This window comes from Somniosus microcephalus, chromosome 1 (assembly GCF_052327205.1).
Source record: "Somniosus microcephalus isolate GS21.2 chromosome 1, FLI_Smic_1.0, whole genome shotgun sequence".
NCBI classification, from domain to species: domain Eukaryota; kingdom Metazoa; phylum Chordata; class Chondrichthyes; order Squaliformes; family Somniosidae; genus Somniosus; species Somniosus microcephalus.
In genome coordinates this window covers 436,165,287-436,185,929 of record NC_140987.1, presented here as the reverse complement: position 1 = coordinate 436,185,929, position 20,643 = coordinate 436,165,287, and the positions used below count along the sequence as shown (strand labels likewise).

Genomic DNA, 20,643 nt, shown 5'->3' with positions numbered 1-20,643 from the left:
GCGCACGTCACCCCAAGCACCCCACCCACCCGCCCCTTCAACCACCGTCTGCCCCACCTGTGACAGAGACTGTAGGTCCCGCATTGGACTCATCAGTCAGCTGCGAGCTCATTTTTAATGTGGAAGCAAGTCATCCTCGGTTCCGAGGGACTGCCTAAGAAGAATAATTTAGGTCATTATGACCTTGTTAACAGAGGATTAACAACAATTTTGAGCTCACCTTTAGAATTTACCAGCTCGCCCACGGGGTCCACGCTGCTTGGGGATCATGTCCGGTAAGCTGGGCGGGGGTTGAATGGCCATGGAATCATCTCATTACTTGACAGCTTGAAATGTGCTATAAAAGCTCCCATCTCACAGCTGTTTACTTTCCAAGCTCAGAAGCTGTTGTTTACTGCATTTGGAAGACAGATTGAGCTTTATGCAGGTTGCAAGTGTTTGGAGCAAACTCTCTATCCAGTGTTACCTCATTGGAACAACCTCTCTTACCATTGACCGATTGCTTCTGCCATCTCCAGTTCACCTGCCATCTATTCCATCAGAATGGGTATGGTTTATACTCTCTCACCTTGGTCCTCAGAATCTGATCACGATCAGCCGCAACACCAGCAGCACCAACAACAACACCAACCTTCTCCGCAATCACCTGCTACTGCACAGGACACAGGGCATCAGCACCTGACCACATTGCTGCCCAGGAAGCCATGGATGGCCTCACCATGGCCAGACACTTAATGCTGTACACCCTGGCTACCACATGATGCACCAGGTTGGCACCACCCCACACCAGCACCATAAAGCATCCCTACAGTGCCCAAGCCATTCCTTTCACACTCATCACCATTGCGGGGAGGCACCGTTATGTCTCGCCATTCACTGCAGTTCACTAAGCCACTTCCAAAGGTGCGCACAAATTGTCCAAGAATGCAAAGTGTTGAAAATAAAGGTTTCAATGTTTGACACCACATTAACAGAAACTTTACATGGACATTGGATAAAACACCCAAGTGCCTACCCTTGTGTGTTGTTAGTTGGTATGATTGCACTAGGATGAGGGTGAGGGGTGGCTAGTGAGATGGGGATGTGATAATGTAGATAGAGAGGGATGGGTGGAGGTGCAAGGTAAGTTGGTGTAAGTAAGGATGTGCAGGTGTAGGGTGGGGAAGGCAGAGTGATGGGGATGTGATGAGTGGCACAGCAGAATGAGGTTGAGTGTGGCTTTGCAGTAACGTTTCGTGATCTACTGAGATCATTGAAAGGTTTGTGCCACTGCAGCCTGGTCCTCCTGATGACATCGCTGCTTGTGTCCTCCTGTGCAATGTGCAACCAGGCTGCGTTGGTCTCCTAGAGGGAGTCAAGAGCGAAGCTGGGTGCAGCCGTGCCACTCTGTGCTGTGCTTGACAGTGTTTGCAGCACCTTAATCCTGCAGAACACCGACAGCACAACTGTCAAACTAAATTTGCGCATGGTCCCTTTAAGGAAACAGGCTGATGACACATCATCAAATCCGCTTCCTTCAATTGGCTGGGAAACGCGCTGGGCGGGCTTAACAAGCCCAATCAGGGGAAATTCATTCTACAGAGCGGGCTGGAGACGGCAGCAGGGTCAGGACCCGCCACAGACCTGCCGAGGTAGGGAAAATCACGGCTTGTGACACTGAAAACCAACGCTAATGTTGTAGTAGTTAAAGGAAGAGATTTAATTGCAGATGGCAGAAATAACACTTAAAGCAACTTTAGTTATATTTGAGGGAAAAAAAGCAAACACCAGTTCTGCCCCTGAATCTTTGTCTTTCTGTAGTTTTCTCTCGCCTCACCTCACCTCGCGCCCCTCTACAGCTTACCTTATCCACAAGACCCACTCTCTTGACCCCATTTCCACTAAACTGCTGACAACCCAATCTCTTACTTCAGCTCATCCAAAGCTCTTTTGCCCATAACCTATCTTGCACCAGTACCGACTCAGTCATGACCCCTGTGCTCGCAGACCTGCATTGGGTTCCGTTTCCGCAACACCTCAAATTTAAAATTCTCATCCTCGTGTTTAAATCCTTTAATGGCCATGTCGCTCCCTAGCTCTCTCATCTTCTCCAGCCCTACGACTCTCCGAGAACTCTACATTCGTCCAACTCTGGCTTCTGCAACCCCGCCCCCCCCCCCCCAACTCCTTTTTGCCCCACCGTGCATTCAGCCGTCTAGGCCCTAAACTTTGGAATTCCCTCCTTAATCCACTCTGCCCCTCCACTCACATCCCTTCCTTCTGAGACCCTCCCAGAAACCTATTTCTTTGACCAAGCTTTTAGTCAAACCTAATAGTTCCTCCTTTGGCTCTGTGCCAATTTCTACCTGATTGCACTTCTTTGAAATGCCTTGAGACATTGTTTTATGTTATAAATATTAGATTCTGTTGCTCCCTCGGTCATTCCTTCTCCCCTTTTTCCATCCTAATCTTTTCTAATTTTCTGTTTATTTTCTCGAACCTAAATTATCTGGCTAAAACTATGTGCGTGTTTTTTCTTTAAACCCCTAGCATCTAACTCTTCACCGCTTCCTCCTGGCTGCCATCTTTCATTCTGGGAAGTGGGAACAAATTTAATTTTTTTTAAAAATAGGATCTGTGCCTTCTGACTAACTCCAAAGACCATTTTGTTCTTTGTCCAACCAAAAGCTAGTGTTGGATAAATATAATCAATCATTGACATGACCAGTGCAATTTAGGACATTTTTATGCATCAAAGCAGGAAACTGCCGACCAATTAATAACCTTAAAAGTGGCGCCTAGTTGCTCCCTTTTGAGCAATTTCTTCTGGGGCATACTAAGGGTGCAAAATTCATTTCAATTGTTTTATAACATATCTGGAAGATTAAAACCAGTCAGAGTGAAGTGTGCTCTTGTACAGGTTGCCTAGGTTCTTCTGCGAAGTGGCACAGAATGCCAAGAGGAGGTTTGCATCCATGATTCACGTATAGAGAGTTCCTGATATCGGGAGTGCGGCTGTTGGGATACGCCAAAGAGAGACCAGGCATAAAGAAACAGGAAAAATTGGAGGGGAGTTATTCCACCTCCAGAAAAGCAGAGCCTTGGTAGCAAGTTCCCGTCCACCCTCCGAGTGCGACATTGAGGGGGGGAGAAAATAAGGTTGAGGTATTATTTTTATGGCGCACTGTGTAGATCTATACAACAGTCTTAACATAGAATGCTGCTGAGCAGTCAGTAGGAAGCTGAAACTGAAAGGCAGAGAAGTAATTTAGTCAGCATTTCCACACCTCACTGCAGACGAGAACATATTAAAAATCCATTCGTCACGCAAGTCCTCCTCACTGAAGAAGCTCTCTACGCCTTCGTATTCATCCAGTTTGCTTTGACCCCATTCCTTCAGCCAACAACAACAACTTGTATTTATATAGCGCCTTTAACGTAGTAAAAGGTCCCAAGTCGCTTCACAGGAGTGTTATCAAACCGAATTTGACACCGAGCCACATAAGGAGAAATTAGGGCTGATGACCAAAAGCTTGGTCAAAGAGGTAGGTTTTAAGGAGGGTCTTAAAGGAGGAAAGAGAGGTAGCGAGGCGGAGAGGTTTAGGGAGGGAATTCCAGAGCTTAGGGCTGAGGCAACAGAAGGCACGACCACCAATGGTGGAGCGATTATAATCAGGGATGCACAAGAGGGCAGAATTAGAGGAGCACAGCTATCTCCGGGGTGGCGGAGGGAGGTGGTTTACGGGGCTGGAGGAGATTAGAGATAGAGAGGGGCGAGGTCATGAAGGGTTTTGAAATCGAGGAGTTGTTTAACTGGAAGCCAATGCCTTCCTCGGTGTAGTTGAATAGTAGGTTTATAATTGCACTTCCATCGCAAGCAGTTTTGCAATGTAATCTGGTTCATTTGGTGTTGAATTTGCCCTGTTAATACTGTAGGATGGATTTGGCAATACCAGAACAAATGTTGCATGTGCTATTTTCTCATTCTTACCACCAATCTTGTTTGACATCGGGAGTCTGTGCAGGCGAACAATGTGGAATCGGCATCGTTGGTCTGTATGGCTGACTGATGCCCATGGGCAAAGTCAAAATACCGGCCCCGATGCAAGTGCAGTCAACAGCAACCAGTAGTCTTTGGCACCGATCGCACTTTGCCTTCAGAGTCACACAATGGAATCACCTCTAAGAGCTCTGGTATCTCTGATGGCAAGCGTGCCGTCCGAAGCAGCTGTATGTGTTAACTTTACAGAACCGTAGAATCATACAGCACAGGAGGCGACAATTCGGCTCATCATGCCTGCGCCAGCTCTTTGAAAGTCCGTGTGGTGAAGCTACTCTCTCAGTGCTGTTAGGGAGGGAGTTCCAGGATTTTGACCCAGCGATGAAGAAGATGAACTGTATAAGGCCACAGCTAGAGTACTGCATAAAGTTCTGGTCACCACATTACAGGAAAGATGTGATTGCACTAGACGGTACAGAGGAGATTTATGAGGATGTTGCCAGGACTGGGGAATTTTAGCTATGAGGAGAGATTGGATAGGCTGGGGTTGTTTTCCTTGGAACAGAGGAGGCTGAGTGGAGACTTAATTGTGGTGTATAAAATTGAGGGCCTAGATAGAGTGGATAGGAAGCACCTATTTCCCTTAGCAGAGAGGTCAATAACCAGGGGGCATAGATTTAAAGTAATTGGTAAAAGGATTAAGAGGGGAGTTGAAAAGAATTTTTTCACCCAGAGGGTGGTGGGGGTCTGGAACTCACTGCCTGAAAGGGTGGTAGAGGCAGAAACCCTCATCACATTTAAAAAGTACTTGAATATACACTTGAAGTGCCGTAACCTACAGGGCTAAGGACCAAGAGTTGGGACGTGGGATTAGGCTGGATAGCTCTTTTTCGACCGGCGCAGACACGATGGGCCGAATGGCCTCTTTCTGTGCCGTAGTTTTCTGTGATTCTATCCAATTAGTCCCACTCCCCTGCTCTTCCTCATAGCCCTGCAATTTTATCCCCTTCAAGTTTTTATTTAAATCCCTTTTGAAAGTTACTATTTAATCTGCTTCCACCACCCTTCCAGGCAGTGCATTCCAGATCATAACACATCTACCTGGCAATGACTATGGAGAAATTGGCATTTTGGGCTTTGGGTCAACACAGCGGCAGACACAAAGGGCTGGATTTTCTCAGCCCCGAGGAGGCGGGTTTGGAGGCGGGACTGCTGGGAAAGTTGCAAAATTTGGGGGCGGGTGGCAAACCCGCCCCCAACCCGCCTCCGTGCCCTCTTGCCAGGAGGCAGGAAGCCGTCCTGCCCCGGGTCCTGTCTCCTCGAGGCAGGAAAGGGATTAAAGCCTATTAACTGCCAGTTAACAGGCAGAAAATAGGATTATCCCCATTTTTCGTTCCGAAGTGCGGGCTTCCCAACCTCTGGGAACCCCGCCAGGGTGTAGGAGGTGAGTAGGAGGTCTGCAGGGGTCGGAGGGGTCTGAAAGTGTGATGTAGAGTTGAGTGATGGGTGCAAGTGTGGAGTGGTAAGTATGTTAAGGTGAGTGTAAAGTGTTAGAAAATGTTCACTTACCTTTTGTTTCTGCCTACAGCCTTCAGCCGCTGTGGCGCCGGAGTCCCGACATCTCCATTGTAGATTTCACAGACTGGCTGTTGGATCCTCCGATCCAACAGTCATCTGATTTCTATAAAGTAGAAAGATTTGATGAGTCCTGAACACAAGAACTCCTCAAACTACACAGAATGTCAGTGTTTGACAGCTTCACAGAGCTGTCAAACGATGACATTTCTTCTTTCAAAAATTCTTGACAGATGACACGTCATACGTTGACGTACCCTGTCACTGACTTCCACCTAATTGGCCTGCTGAGCCCGCTGGGCGGGCTTAACAAGGTCAATCAGGGGAAGATCCCGCTGGTTGGCCAGAGGCTGATGGAGGCGGGACTGAAACCAGGCAAGCAGCCGTCCCGCCTCCGACACGTCTCCATTGAGAAAATCCAGCCCAGAGCCTTGCCGTTTGCCGCTACCCTGCAGCACAGGGCTGGCGCATTAAGTGACAGTAAGGACCACTGCGGCCTTGAAACTTGGCTCAATACTGAACTATTGAGATGGAGCTGTGGAACGGCACAGTGGAGCACTCCTCTTGCAAGGACCTAATGCAGCACCACCTCCAGTACAGCAGTGATCAAAGTGGCGGGGGGGGGGGGGGCGGTGAGAAGTGCTGGGTTGTTCTGTACTGTCTGCACCTTATGTTTCTGTTCCCTGCTAGTTCTCAGTCCCATTCCTTTGACTCATGGGGAAAGGCTGCTAATGGGTTGAGATACCTTCTGAGCCTTTCCAGAGGCTTTCAGAATCTTTGCCCCTCTGTTCTGACCCTCCCCTTCATTGTCTTCGCCCAACACTGGTGTTCTTCTTAAACCTGCCATTCACACGAGTGAGTTGACCATGGAAAATTAGGTGCAAACAACGCATTGCTTTTTAAGTTTGTCTAAAACTTAACACCAGCCATTTCAGACTAAGCTGCATCCCTGTCCGAAAGCTGGAGCTTCCTCAGCAACGATGTGAGGGACATTTGCCGTCAGTGTATTGAAAGACCATCTAGGACAGCTTCTGATGTGCCAGCCATCTAATATTTTAAGTATCCAAGTCCAGTGCCGTGTACTAGACTGACTTCTCATCAACGGCTACATCCAAATCTTCTTGTGGGAACCTTTGTCAAAAAGGCAAACCCACCGTGAGAGCAACTCCCTCTCTAGGAACCTGACTGATGTTAGCTTTCCCTGTGTGTGTGGGCTTAATTCCTGACTTGGTACATTTTGAATGATGTATTTGCTAATCCAGTACCACACCAGAAATGCAGACCTATTTTCTGTTCCTGTAGAGCCCGTGTGTAAACGCGGATAAAGTGCAGCCTCCTTTTTGCTTACAAGCACTGGCACTGGTTTGAGTTTGAAATTTGTGACTGTGTGTTTAGTACTAATGAAACACACGTTAATAGCTTTGCACCGCCTCTGCCCTGCCCATACTGAACATGTTTGGCAGGTGGGTGTGTGGGCATGTGGATTTTCTATGAGCACTGCTAATCTTTGTTTTGTACAAAGGCACGACTTTTTGTTGCGTATTAAATAACAAACAAAGCCTGCTCTCTGTTTAACACAGGAACCTTGAAGAGCCAGTGATGACTTACAAGCTCCATAGAGAACTCGTCTCTGCATCCAGTAAGTGCGTTAGATTCCGTTCTTGCCCACTCCAAGAGGTGTCTGACACTGGTGCAGTTGATAAATTTGTTGCCTAGTGTCAATTTACGATCATTCTTGTGTTCCGATGTATTCAAATTAGGTTGACAGGAAATTTTGGTGTAAGGAATGGGTGGAATTTCGTTGGGGAAACTTCCCATTTACACTCCCCCCCACACAGGAAATTCCACCCCAATACGTTATGGATCTGAAGGTGTAATCCGAGACTGGGTTAGAGGATATTATGTTGGAAATGAGCGGGTTGATGTGACAAAGTGTTTATTGTGTTGCAGAGTCTGACAACCTGGATTACAGGCTTGGTGCCATTCACTCCTTGGTGTATAAGCTACCAGAGAAAAGTCGGGAAATACTGGAACTTATAATTAAGCATCTGGTGAAGTAAGTATCACAGGAACTAATTGCTCAGAAGCTCTGTGTAAGGATCATGTCTTTTATTGGTTTATGCTATTGGGGTTGGGGAGATAAGGGGATGCTTTTGTAGTGAAAATACTCCGCCTACTTAAGACGCTCATTTAAAACCTACCTCTTTGACCAATCTTTCGGTCACCTGTCTTAATATCGCTATGTGGCTCAGTGTCAAAATATATCACTTCTCGCACTATCTCTGTAACCTTCTCCAGCCCTGCAAAGCTCCGAGATCTCTGCGCTCCTCCAGTTCTGACCTCTTGCGGTATTTTAATCGCTCCACCCCTGGCGGCCGTGCTTACACCTACCGAGGCCCTAAACTCTGGAATTCCCTCCCTAAACCTCTCCGCTTTTCTACCTCCCTCTCCTCCTTTAAGACGCTCCTTAAAACCCACCTCTTTCCTCTCCTAATATCTCCATATGTGGCTCGGTGTCAAACTTTGTTTGATAACGCTCCTGTGAAGCGCCTGGGGGCGTTTTACTATGTTAAAGGCGTTGGGGTCATAGTTTCAGAATAAGGGGTCACCCATTTAAGACGGAGACGAGGAGGAATTTCTTCTGAGGGCGGTGAATCTTTGGAATTCTCTACCCCACAGAGCTGTGGAGGCGGAGTCATTGAATATATTCAAGGCCGAGATAGACAGATCTTTGAACTACGGGGGAGTCCAGGATTATGGGGAGCGGGCGGGAAAGTGGAGTTGAGGCCAAGATCAGATCAGCCATGATCTTATTGAATAGCGGAGCAGGCTCGAGGGGCTGAATGGCCTACTCCTCCTATTTCTTATGTATAAATGCAAGTTGTTGAAAATACTTGTATAGAATATACAGCACGCACTTCAGCCATTTGACCCATTTCAGCCTCGTTTTTTTCCCCCCGTTTCGTCTGTATTTGGCTGCAGGACCATATTCCCCTCCAATTGTTGCGCTGTCGGTCCTGAAGTGCTGGGGTCCAGCCCAGTGGTATCTCGCCTAGGTTTGACATTTTCGTAACGTTAGCTAAGCCAGTGAGTGTCATTGGGCCATTCAGCTGCTGGGGAGGTTCCACAGCCAAACCAATCCAGTCCACATGTGCACTTGACTTGTGCTATTCCCTCCCTAGCTCAGGATGCTGAGGTTAAGTGCACCACCCCCTTGGCTGAGTTCAAGCTAGACCAAAGATTATAGCTGGGACATTCCTGGTCTCCGTTCTACACCAGCCTGAGTATTTGCCATCAGATCTAGACAACCTGCTGCCCATTTTTTCCATACTTTTTTTTTTCTTTTTGCCTTTTGTCTCCGCTTTCTGCTGTCTTGAGTCTTGCCATGCCGCAGATGTCCTTACCTGCAAGATTGGGCTGGAGACCTGCTCCCAGGTCTCTGCTAATGCTGCTGTGTTAGCTGGCCGTGGTGAGCGGGAATGACACGTTCTCGTGGTCGAATCGTCCTCTGTTCCAGAGCGCAACTCACATTGGAAACATGAAGGGAGAAGGGGATTTTACCAGCACAGGGGTTCAATGTTGCTCTGCTGTACCACCTCCTCGTCCCATTTCTAGGTTATAGCGCTTGTCAGATTTGGAGGGGGCTGAGCTCTGGCCTCGTAACTCACTGATGTTGATAACGTCTGGGGGAAAAAATGACCATCTGTTTTTTCCTCACTTATGTCTGAGACGCTGATGAGTTTTGATATTGGCAACGATCGCTAAAATCTTTATTTTAATAAACTTTTATTGTCTTTCTCCCCACTCCCAAGTGTTACTGTGTGCCAGATAATTGCCTTGGCATCATTTCAACAACAACAACAACTTGTATTTATATAGCGCCTTTAACGTAGTAAAACATCCCAAGGTGCTTCACAGGAGTATTTTAAGACAATAAATTTGACACCGAGCCACATAAGGAGAAATTAGGGCAGGTGACCAAAAGCTTGGTTAAAGAGGTAGGTTTTAAGGAGCATCTTAAAGGAGGAGAGAGGGGTAGCGAGGCAGAGAGGTTTAGGCAGGGAATTCCAGAGCTTAGGGCCCAGGCAACAGAAGGCACGGCCACCAAAGGTTGAGCGATTCTAGTCAGGGATGCTCAAGAGGGCAGAATTAGAGGAACGCATATATCTCTGGAGGGGGGTTGTGGGGCTGAAGGAGATTACAGAGATAGGAAGATGACCGGAACGGCATTGTTGCATCGAGTGCAAAGACGGCTCCATTTTAATATTTCCCTTCAGTAAAGTTTGGTTAGTCACAAGGCTTGGTGTCAAATTGTTTTTTAATTTCTCCTTCAAATTCTTTGACTTTGCTGGTGCTGTACTGCAACTGCTAAATTCATGTTTGATTTTAAAACTTCATTTATGTCTTTGTGTTTAAGTTAATGTCTCTGAATGTGCTGGTTATAGAACTGTTCTTCTTGACTGAATAGAATATAAGCTCTCCAGTGTTATAGAATGAGACAGCATAGGAGGAGGCCATTCGGCCCATCACGCTTGTGTTGGATCTTTTGAAAGAGCTCTCCAATTTTTTTTTAAATTCGTTCCTGGGACGTGAGTGTCGCCAGCAAAGCCAGCATTTATTGCCCATCCCTAGATGCCCTCGAGAAGGTGGTGGTGAGCCGCCGCCTTGAACCGCTTCAGTCCGTGTGGTGAAGGTACTCCCACAGTGCTGTTAGGGAGGGAGTTCCAGGATTTTGACCCAGCGATGACTTGGAGGGGAGCTTGCAGGTGGTGGTGTTCCCATGTGCCTGCTGCCCTTCTTCTAAGTGGCAGAGGTTGTGGGTCTGGGAGGTGCTGTTGAAGAAATATTAGGCACACTACCTTGCTCTTTCCCCGTAGCCCTGCAATTCTTTCCTTAAGTGTATATCCAGTTCCCTTTTGAAAGTTACTATTGAATCTGCATCCACCACCCTTTCAGGCAGCGCAGTCCAGATCATCGTAACTCGCTGCGTTTATTTAAAAAAAAAGCGTTCTTCCCTTCATCTCTGTTCCTCTTCCAAAAAAAACAGTGACTCATCCTGCAATACAATCCCAAAGGCACTGGCAGCCCTTTGATACCTAGACCAAATGGTACTATCCTGGACTGCAAGTGTTGTTTGGCTGTGGGGTGCATCACACACAAGCCCAATGCTGTCTTCGCCCACCTTCCAGACACGCATGCTTTTCACCAAGTGCTCCCTCACTAGCAGAGGATAGGAAGGATATATTGGCCTTGGAGGGAGTACAGCGTAGGTTTACCAGAATGATACTGGAACTCCAAGGGTTAAGTTACGAGGAGAGATTAAATAAATTAGGGCTGTAATCCCTAGAATTTAGAAGGTTAAGGGGTGATCTGATCGACGTTTTCAGGATATTAAGGGGAACAGATAGGGTAGATAGAGAGAAACTATTTCCGCTGGTTGGGGAGTCTAGGACTAGGGGGCATAGTCTAAAACTTAGAGCCAGACCTTTCCGGAGTAAAATTAGGAAATACTTCTACACACAAAGGGTGGTAGAAGTCGGAACTCACTTCCGCAAACAGCAATTGATGCTAGATCAATTGTTAATTTTAAATTGGCAATTGATGGCTTTTTGTTAACTAAAGGTGGGTATATGGAGTTACGTTGCAGATCAGTCATGATCTCATTGAATGGCGGAACAGCCTCGAGGGGCTCAATGGCCTCCTCCTGTTCCTATGTTCCTAGAGGGAGGCTGGCCACTGCCCCAGCTGAGATCAGCTAACTGGGCCTTCATGATTCTACATAGCTCAGTACCATCCTAGGTGGCACATTTACCCACTGAGCCAATGGAGGAGCCGAGGGAGGGGCGGGGGGTGCGGTGAAACAACAAACCATGTTTTCCCTTATGGATCTCGTGCTTTAGACTAGGAGTGAAGAAACATAGAAGATAGGAGCAGGAGTAGGCCATTCGGCCCCTCGAGCCTGTTCCGCCATTTAATGAGATCATGGCTGATCATCCAAATTCAGTACCCTGTCCCTGCCTTCTCCCCATATCCCTTGATCCCTTTAGCCTTAAGAAATATATCTAACTCCTCCTTGAATATATCTAACTCCTTCTTGAATATATTTAATGAATTGGCCTCAACTGCCTTCTGTGGTAGAGAATTCCACAGGTTCACCACTCTCTGGGTGAAGAAATTCCTCCTCATCTCAGTCCTAAATGGCTTACCCCTTATCCTTAGACTGTGACCCCTGGTTCTGGACTCCCCCACCATCGGGAACATCCTTCCTGCATCTAGTCTGTCCAGTCCTGTTAGAATGTTATAAGTTTCAATGAGATCCCCTTTCATTATTCTAAACTCTAGCGAATATAAGCCTAATCGACCCAATCTCTCTTCATACGTCATTCCTGCCATCCCAGGTATCAGCCTGGTGAATCTCCGCTGCACTCCCTCCATGGCAAGAACATCCTTCCTCAGATAAGGCGACCAAAACTGCACACAATACTCAAGGTGTGGTCTCACCAAGGCCCTGTACAACTGCAGCAAGACATCCTTGCTCCTATACTCGAATCCTCTCGCTATGAAGGCCAACATACCATTTGCCTTCTTAACCGCCTGCTGCACCTGCATGCTTACCTTCAGCGACTGGTGCAGAAGGACACCCAGGTCTCGTTGCACTTCCCCTTTTCCCAATCTATTGCCGTTCAGATAACCTGCCCTCCTGTTTTTGCCACCAAAGTGGATAACATCACATTTATCCACATTGGGCAGATGCATGGCAGATGCAGTATAATCACCCAACCTGTTCAAATCATACTGGAGTTTCTCCGCATCCTCCTCACAGCACACATGCCCACCCAGCTTTGTGTCATCTGCAAACTTGGAGATAACACATCTAGTCTCCTTGTCTAGATCATTAATATATATTGTGAATAGCTGGGGTCCTAGCACCGATCCCTGCGGTACCCCACTAGTCACTGCCTGCCACTTGGAAAAAGACCCGTTTATTCCAACTCTTTGCTTCCTGTCTGCCAACCAGTTCTCTATCCAAGTCAGTACCTTAACCCCAATTCCATGTGCTTTAACTTTGCATGCTAATCTCTTATGCGGGACCTTATCGAAAGCCTTCTGAAAGTCCAAATACACCACATCCACTGGTACTCCCTTATCTATTCTACCAATTACATCCTCAAAAAACTCCAGTAGATTAGTCAAGCATGATTTACCTTTTGTAAATCCATATTGACTTTCTCTGATCCTGTCGCTGTTTTCCAAGTGCCCTGCTATTAAATCTTTTATAATGGACTCTAGCATTTCCCCCACTACTGATGTCAGTCTTACCGGTCTATAATTCCCCGTTTTCTCTCTACCACCTTTTTTAAATAGTGGGGTTACATTAGCTACCCTCCAATCCATGGGAACTGTTCCAGAATCTCTAGAATTTTGGAAGATGACCAGCATCTACTATTTCTAGGGCCACTTCCTTAAGTACCCTAGGATGTAGATTATCAGGCCCTGGGGATTTATCAGCCTTCAATCCCGTCAATTTCCCTAACACCATTTCCCTACAAATACTGATTTCATTCAGTTCCTCACTCTCATTAGACCCTATGTTCCCCGACATCTTTGGGAGGTTATTTGTGTCCTCCTTTGTGAAGACAGAACCAAAGTATGTATTTAGTTGGTCAGCCATTTCTTTGTTCCCCATTATAAATTCCCCTGATTCTGACTGCAAGGGACCTACGCTTGACTTCACCAATCTTTCTCTTCACAAATCTATAGAAGCTTTTGCAGTCAGTTTTTATGTTCCCTGCAAGCTTACTCTCATACTCTATTTTCCCCCTCTTAATTAATCCCTTTGTCCTCCTTTGCTGAATCCTAAACTGCTCCCAATCCTCAGGTTTGCTGCTTTCTCTGGCCAATTTATATGTCCTCTCCTTGGATCTTATGCTATCCCTAATTTCCCTTGTTAGCCACGGTTGAGTCACCTTTTTTGTTTTATTTTTATGCCAAACAGGGATGAACAAATTCTGTAGTTCATCCATGCGATATTAAATGTTTGCCATTGCCTATCCACCGTCAACCCTTTAATAACGTTCCCCAATCCATCCTAGCCAACTCTCACCTCATACCATCGTAGATTCCTTTTATTTAAATTCAGGACCCTAGTCTCTGAGTCAACTACTTCACTTTCCATCTTAATGAAGAATTCTATCATATTATGATCACTCCTCCCCAAGGGGCCTCGCACAACAAGATTGCTAATTAATCCTTTCTCATTACATAATACCCAGTCCAAAATGGCCTGACCTCTAGTTGGTTCCTCGACATATTGGTCCAGGAAACCATCCCGTATATACTCTAGGAATTCCTCCTCCGCGGTATTGTTACTAATTTGGTTAGCCCAATCTATATGTAGATTAAAGTCACCCATGATAACTGAGTTGTGCTGCCATGACTTACCCTTTAATTAATTCAAATTAAATTAAATAAAATCAATACCACTAATTACACTACAATTAAATGATATACTCAAGGGCCCTTGTTTACTAGCGGACTTACTAGAGGAAGTGGACATGTCTACTGCTTGTGGCAATATCACTTTGTGGTAGATTATCCCAATGTGATCGTGCAGAATGACTTTCCCTTCTCTCGCCCTTCTATGAAACATTTAAATTTTATTCATTCATTCTCGGGATGTGGGCGCCGCTGGCATTTAATGCTCATCCGTAGTTGGTGATGCAATCGAGTTGCTGGTTAGGCCGCTTCAGGAGTCAACCATGTTGGTGTGGGACTGGGCAAGGGCAGCAGGATTCCTTCCCTAAAGGACATGAGCGAACCAGTTGGGATCTTATGACAATCCGACAGCTTCGTGGTCACTTTTTAGTGATGCCAGCTTTTTATTTCCAGATTGTAACAAAATATTGATTCAAATTCTCAAACTGCCATGATAGGATTTGAACTCATGTTATTGGATTACTAGCCCATTCCCAGTAGCATAACCACTGCACCATCACACCTCGAGGGTGGAATGAGTCGCCTGATGAGATGTGAAAACATAGAAGATAGGAGCAGGAGTAGGCCATTCGGCCCCTCGAGCCTACTCTGCCATTTAATGAGATCATGGCTGATCATCCAAATTCAATACCCTGTCCCTGCTTTCTCCGCATATCCCTTGATCCCTTTAGCCTTAAGAAATATATCTAACTCCTCCTTGAATATATTTAATGAATTGGCCTCAACTGCCTTCTGTGGTAGAGAATTCCACAGGTTCACCACTCTCTGGGTGAAGAAATTCCTCCTCATTGCTGTCCTAAATGGCTTACCCCTTATCCTTAGTCTGTGACCCCTGGTTCTGGAAAAGTGGGCTGGAATGAAGAGTGTATTTATTTTTGCTCTTGCGTTGCCTTGTCTGTTAATGGCGCCATTCTGTTTTTTTTGTGCAGTGTTTGTAGCCACAGTAAAGAGAACTTGATGACTGCTTCCAACATGGGGGTGATATTTGGACCAACGTTAATGCGAGCGCAGGAAGACACCGTTGCGGCCATGATAAACATCAAGTTTCAGAACATTGTCGTGGAAATCATGATCGAGCATTACGAAAGGGTAAAGTCCACTCCGCTTCAATTAAGGGAACCTTTCATTCTGGCCCCAGAAGTGAAAGGACTGTATGGAAATTCACCACTGTTTACGGTGCTGCGAACTTAACGCGGGCTAAGAATGCTGGAAACCTGATTCCAAAATAGCATTCAGTAATATTGGGAGATTGCTCAGTCAATTAAATAGTTATTGCAAGTAAAAAGATATTTTTGACCTGTATTCTCCATTGATGACCTAGAGTAATAATACTGCTAATTGTAGCTAAACTGCGAATAACAATTAGTACGAAGCCACGCAGACCAGAAGGTCCCACGTTTCACCACTGGTCTTTGCGGAGTTGACTGACCCCATGCCTGGGCAGCGGTTGAGTTGTGACTATTGGCCTCAGATCACTTGAGCTAGGGAGGAGATAAAAGCAGCATAGGTTTCAATTCTTGATTGCTGTCCAGTGATCTCCTTGCTGGAAAGTGTTTGTGAGGGAGAGCGAGCGAGGGAGTGGAGGGAGCAAGAGAGGGAGCGGAGTGGAGGGAGCAAGAGAGGGAGCGGAGAGGAGGGAGTAAGAGAGGGTGGGGGGGGAAGGAGTGCGAGGGGCAGAGGGAAGGAGCGGGGAAGAGAGAGGGGGAGGAGGAGGGAGTGGGGGTGAGGGAGAGGGACAGAGAGAACGCGCTTAGTCAGATATCTTGCTTGTGGCTTGTTAACTTTTTGTATTCAGGTCCTCTAATTCTGCACTTGCAGTCCAAGTTAAATAAGATCTACATGAGCCTTTCCTCTCCAACACAAGAACTGGCTCATTTTAATGGTTGCTTCCCATGCAATGCATTGACACCGGTTGTTAAACAGGGATCCTGCAGGGAATTGGGTCCAACACCTTTGCCAGTGCTGTTCCACAACCAGAAGCTAACAGAAATAAAGAAAAGACTTGCATTTATATAGCACCTTTCACAACCTCAGGACATCTCAAAGCGCTTTACAACCAATGAAGTACTTCTGAAGTGTAGTCACTGTTGTAGGAAACGCGGCAGCCAATTTGCGCACAGCAAGATCCCATTATGAGATAATGACCAGATCATCTGTTGGTTGAGGGCTAACTATTGGCCAGGACGTGGGGGAGAACCCCTCTGCTCTTCTTCGAATAGTGCTGTGGGGGCTTTTATGCCCACCTGAGAGGGCAAGCGGGGCCTCGGTTTTAACGTTTCATCTGAAAGACGGCACCTCCGACAGTGCGGCACTGCACTGGGAGTGTCGGCCTAGATTTATGTGCTCAAGCCTCTGGAGTGGGACTTCAGCCCACAACCTTCTGCCTCCGTGCTACCCACTGAGCCACGGTGAAGAGTGGCCCCTGCAGGATGACTTATTTCTTCATTTGATTTAATAGCTTTTCTCTTGCCATCCATATAATAAAACACATGGCCGGAACTTGGCACATCCCCCACTGTAAAGGACATGAACTCACCATGTAGCAACATGCTGCCAACCCACCTCCTAAGACATTATAAGCACTGACGCTCCACTCTGCCCCTCTTATTAAAGGTCAAACTGCTGCAAAGAACTGCTGTGACCTTTACTATATTTCTATTTACATCTATTTGTTTTAACAGCGAGTCCTGATGACCCTGTTGATTTTGTTGAACTGGCCTGGATGAGTTACTGAGCCTGATGGCATGCGGGAGCTAGATTGGTGTACTGTGTAACTGAAGCTTGTGTTCATGATTTGTACACATCCAGCTCCCCCTCACTGTGGGGCTCAGCAATTCCTCGCAGTCAGCATGCTGTGTAAATTAATTGTACTGCTGATGTTAATCCAGCTCTCTCACGCCATCGGACTTGGCATCTCCTCCTAGCTCCCTTCTGAATGAAGGTAAGCACCTGTGCCTGGAATTTCCGTGGTGCATCCCCTGATTTCCTGCCGTGTCTTTGGCGCATAATCGTCGGAGCCGGCCGTTTCCCTGGGGATGTCCTGCCGAAGAGTTCCGGCCGGAGATTGGGCGAAGCCCACGGGAATACTACCCTTCGGAGGTATTAAATGAAAACCATTGAAGAAATAAGCAGAAAGAAAAATAGTTAAGCTGATCAGAATTGTCTTTTTAAAAAGGGATCCTGGAAATGTGTCTCCTTTTGTTCCAATTTTCCAGATATTGCAGTCCCCACCAGAAGAGAATGCTGCTCCTCCAATACCCCCTCCCAGAGCCGCACCGAGGAAACGTCAGCCAATCACGATCTCTAAACGCCCCACTCGGCCTCGGCCTAACCTCAACTCTTCCTGTTCTGAAGATGTGGAAGGTCAGTACTCCTCGCACACGGCCTGTGAAGCCTGCATGTTGTGGTGTGACTGGAATTCTATGTATAACGCACCACCAGGGTTTGATTTTTGTTGCTTTGTTGTGGGAGGGAGAGAAGGAAGTGGGTGGTGGTACTGCTAACTAGCGTGCATGGTCCATATCCTGCTTAACATCTGTGCCCGTCTGACACATGCCACGTCTTTGAAATTTTTCTTTTCCCCGCTTGTGAATGCAATAACTCTTGTGGTACAGTTTCACGGACGCTAGTGGCCCTCTGGTATCTCATACAAGTGCCTATTTTTCATGTGTGCGCCTATACAGTTCTGGCCAGCTATCGATTTGTGGCCGGGCTTCGGTTCAGCTTGACCCTGCTCTCGCCCAAAGTCCAGCAGCAATTGCTGGGTTATTTGCTCTGTTACTTTCCCCAGCTCAGGGACTCTGAGGCACCCAACTGTTGCCCTGATTGGGATTAGCTGACTCGGCGAGACTAAGAATCAAGTTGGGGGCGGGGCAGGTGGTGCCTTTCAAGGCCATCGCTCTCCCTCTCTCTCTTCCGCTCTCTCTCTCTCTCTCTCTCTCTCTTCCGCTCTCCCTCTCCCTCTCTCTCTTCCGCTCTCCCTCTCTCTCTTCCGCTCGCTCTTTCTCTCTTCCGCTCTCCCTCTCTCTCTCTCTCTCTCTCTCTCTCTCTCTCTTTCTCTCTCTTCCGCTCTCCCCCTCTTTCTCTCTCTCTCTCTCTCTCTCTTCCGCTCTCCCTCTCTCTCTCTTCCGCTCTCCCTCTCTCTCTCTTCCGCTCTCCCTCTCTCTCTCTTCCGCTCTCCCTCTCTCTCTCTTCCGCTCTCCCTCTCTCTCTCTTCCGCTCTCCCTCTCTCTCTCTTCCGCTCTCCCTCTCTCTTCCGCTCTCCCTCTCTCTCTCTTCCGCTCTCCCCCCCTCTCTCTCTCTCTCTCTCTCTCTCTCTCCCCCTCTCTTTCTCTCTCTCTCCCGCGCTCTCCCGCATTCTCTTTCATGGTGTTTGCCAATTCCAGTCAGTGAAGCCATTTTATCTGGAAAATGCAGGATAGTGAGACGGGAGCAGAAACATTTACTTCACTATCAATGCACGACTTCATAAAATTAATTTTTAAATTTATCTTACAGTTTGCCACTCCACACCAGTTGTATAAAAGTCAAGTAAATAAAACGTGTGTAATATGCAGCAAAAACTAAAACTGGGTTAGTAAACGGCAGTTCTGTGATTGTTTGTAAATAGTGCAGAGAGCGCTGTTAGAACGGAGCAACGTGATCCGCGATCCTTGCCTGCAGCGGCTATTCTGCTGGTTCCTGCTATAGTCGGGTGCAGGTTGATTCAAGGCTTCAGGTACCTGCTTAATGGAGCGGGACAAATTGGCAGATTCCTGAAATATCCCATATGGATGCCTGGAAGGTTCCTGTGACGTAAAACCCGATAATTTTAGGTTGCCTCTATGGCAGAATGAATGCCTTTTATAAACAATATTTCTTGGTCTAAATGTACTGAATATCTGTTCAGCAAAGCAAGTGTTAATGCATTCTAATCTGTACTGCTGTGCTAGTTTAATTTAGTCATTGAATAATATTCTATAAAAGTTAGAAGTGGGCTGATAAAGAATGATTTATTCTTTGGATGTTCGTACTGCAATCTTTGATTAAAAAAAAATATTCGACCTGATAATTTGCAGACTGGAGAAGGCTCTCTTTTCCCCTCCCAAAGCAGAAACTTTGGCCTAAGAAGTGTCTCACGAGAAGATCAGATTGCTGAGGAGATTGGTTGCCCTGGCACACAATGTTAATTGAATTTCAAACCATGCCGTCCTTAAACTACTTCACCTGCAGTTCACTGATCAGCAACCCCAACCCTTTGCACAGTTAATAGCTGAGTCTGTCTTGAGATATAAATTGTATTCTGTGCACCTTGAGACACTAACGTTACTTGCACAAGATAAAGAATATGACCTGGTTAAAGGGTTGTTGTTGCTTGTGAAGTCCTCCTTCATCTCTTAGCCCCTCTGCGTTTTGCATTAATTTACCCAAGGCTCTGACTTTACAATGTTTTAGTTTGGCTCAGGAGTTTCTGTTGGATAGTAGGTGAATACTGCAACCCCCGGTGGGCTTCCGTCATTCCCCCCTCAATCAATACCAGGACGCTCTATCGGTAATCTCAGATGGTCATCCCTTAAAAGGAGCATATTTGGAGAGTGAACTGCTTCTTCCCACCAGGACACACTCCTTTTTTAAAAATGTATTCATGGGTTGTGGGCATCGCTGGCAAGGCCAGCATTTATTGCCCGTCCCTAATTGCCCTCGAGAAGGTGGTGGTGAGCCACCGCCTTGAACCGCCGTGAGCTGGAGGTGCTCCCACGGTGCTGTAGGGAGAGAGTTACTCTGGTTCCAATGGGCTTGGACTGGGAATCAAGGCCACAGACACCTATGAAGTGACGTGACTCCAGTGTTGAACTGACCACCTTCCCCCTCTCCTTTTCTTTCAGTGATCTATCTATTTGATCAACAACTAGACTGACGGATTTGAGGTGGTTAACTAGATCCTGCCGCCTGACTCGTACATTCTGTAATGTTGAAGCAGGGCTGCGCACTTTTTATTTTGATTTGCGCGCGCACATTTTTGTTCTGTTAATCAGACACTCATCGGCCTGCTGTACTGGATGGCAATTTTATGGCGTTGATTGTTATACGCGTCTGAAGCTTTCGCCGCTTGGTGCCAGCACTCATCTCTTTCGTGAGACCAGTGGTGTCTGGTTTGATCAATTGCTTGCAGCTGTTAGTTGGATAAACTATCAAGATCCCTGTTTTCCAATTTTTTTTTTTATATGGTCCTACAGTTTAACTACACAGTCTTTGGGTTGGAATCGTAATTACAGGGCTGGCAATAAATGACTTTTATTCAGTGGTCCTGTGTTAATGAGAGACGCCTATTTTTCTTTTTCCATTTGAGGTGAAGGCAGTTGTGCTCCTTGAATGACACGAGGCTGCTTCTCATCATTAGAAGCCTTTTCCTTGATCCAGTGATACTGTGCGTGGGGTGGGAGCGGGGAGGCGGTGAGTGGGCAGCGGATAAAATCTTAACTTGCTGCTTTTCCCTGACCTGTAATAACATGCGAGTGTGCAACTTAAAGACCATTTGATCCTCTGAAATTCAACCCTCTGGTGCTCCAGTTCTCCCAGCCTAGTGTCCTACTATATTTTGAATGCCACTAAAG

The 20,643-nt window shown here is 46.7% G+C and overlaps 1 protein-coding gene across 4 annotated transcripts in view; it reads left to right on the top strand.

Moving 5' to 3' along the window:
* ophn1 (oligophrenin 1) overlaps window positions 1-20,643 on the top strand; it is a 254,404-nt gene that overhangs the window by 161,315 nt on the left and 72,446 nt on the right. For all 4 annotated transcript variants that reach the window (XM_086000871.1, XM_086000881.1, XM_086000862.1 and 1 more), the window contains 4 exons: window positions 7,135-7,193; window positions 7,505-7,610; window positions 14,980-15,139; window positions 17,266-17,413. In XM_086000871.1, the coding sequence (XP_085856997.1) occupies window positions 7,135-7,193; window positions 7,505-7,610; window positions 14,980-15,139; window positions 17,266-17,413 (473 nt within the window). The remainder of the gene's footprint in view (window positions 1-7,134; window positions 7,194-7,504; window positions 7,611-14,979; window positions 15,140-17,265; window positions 17,414-20,643) is intronic.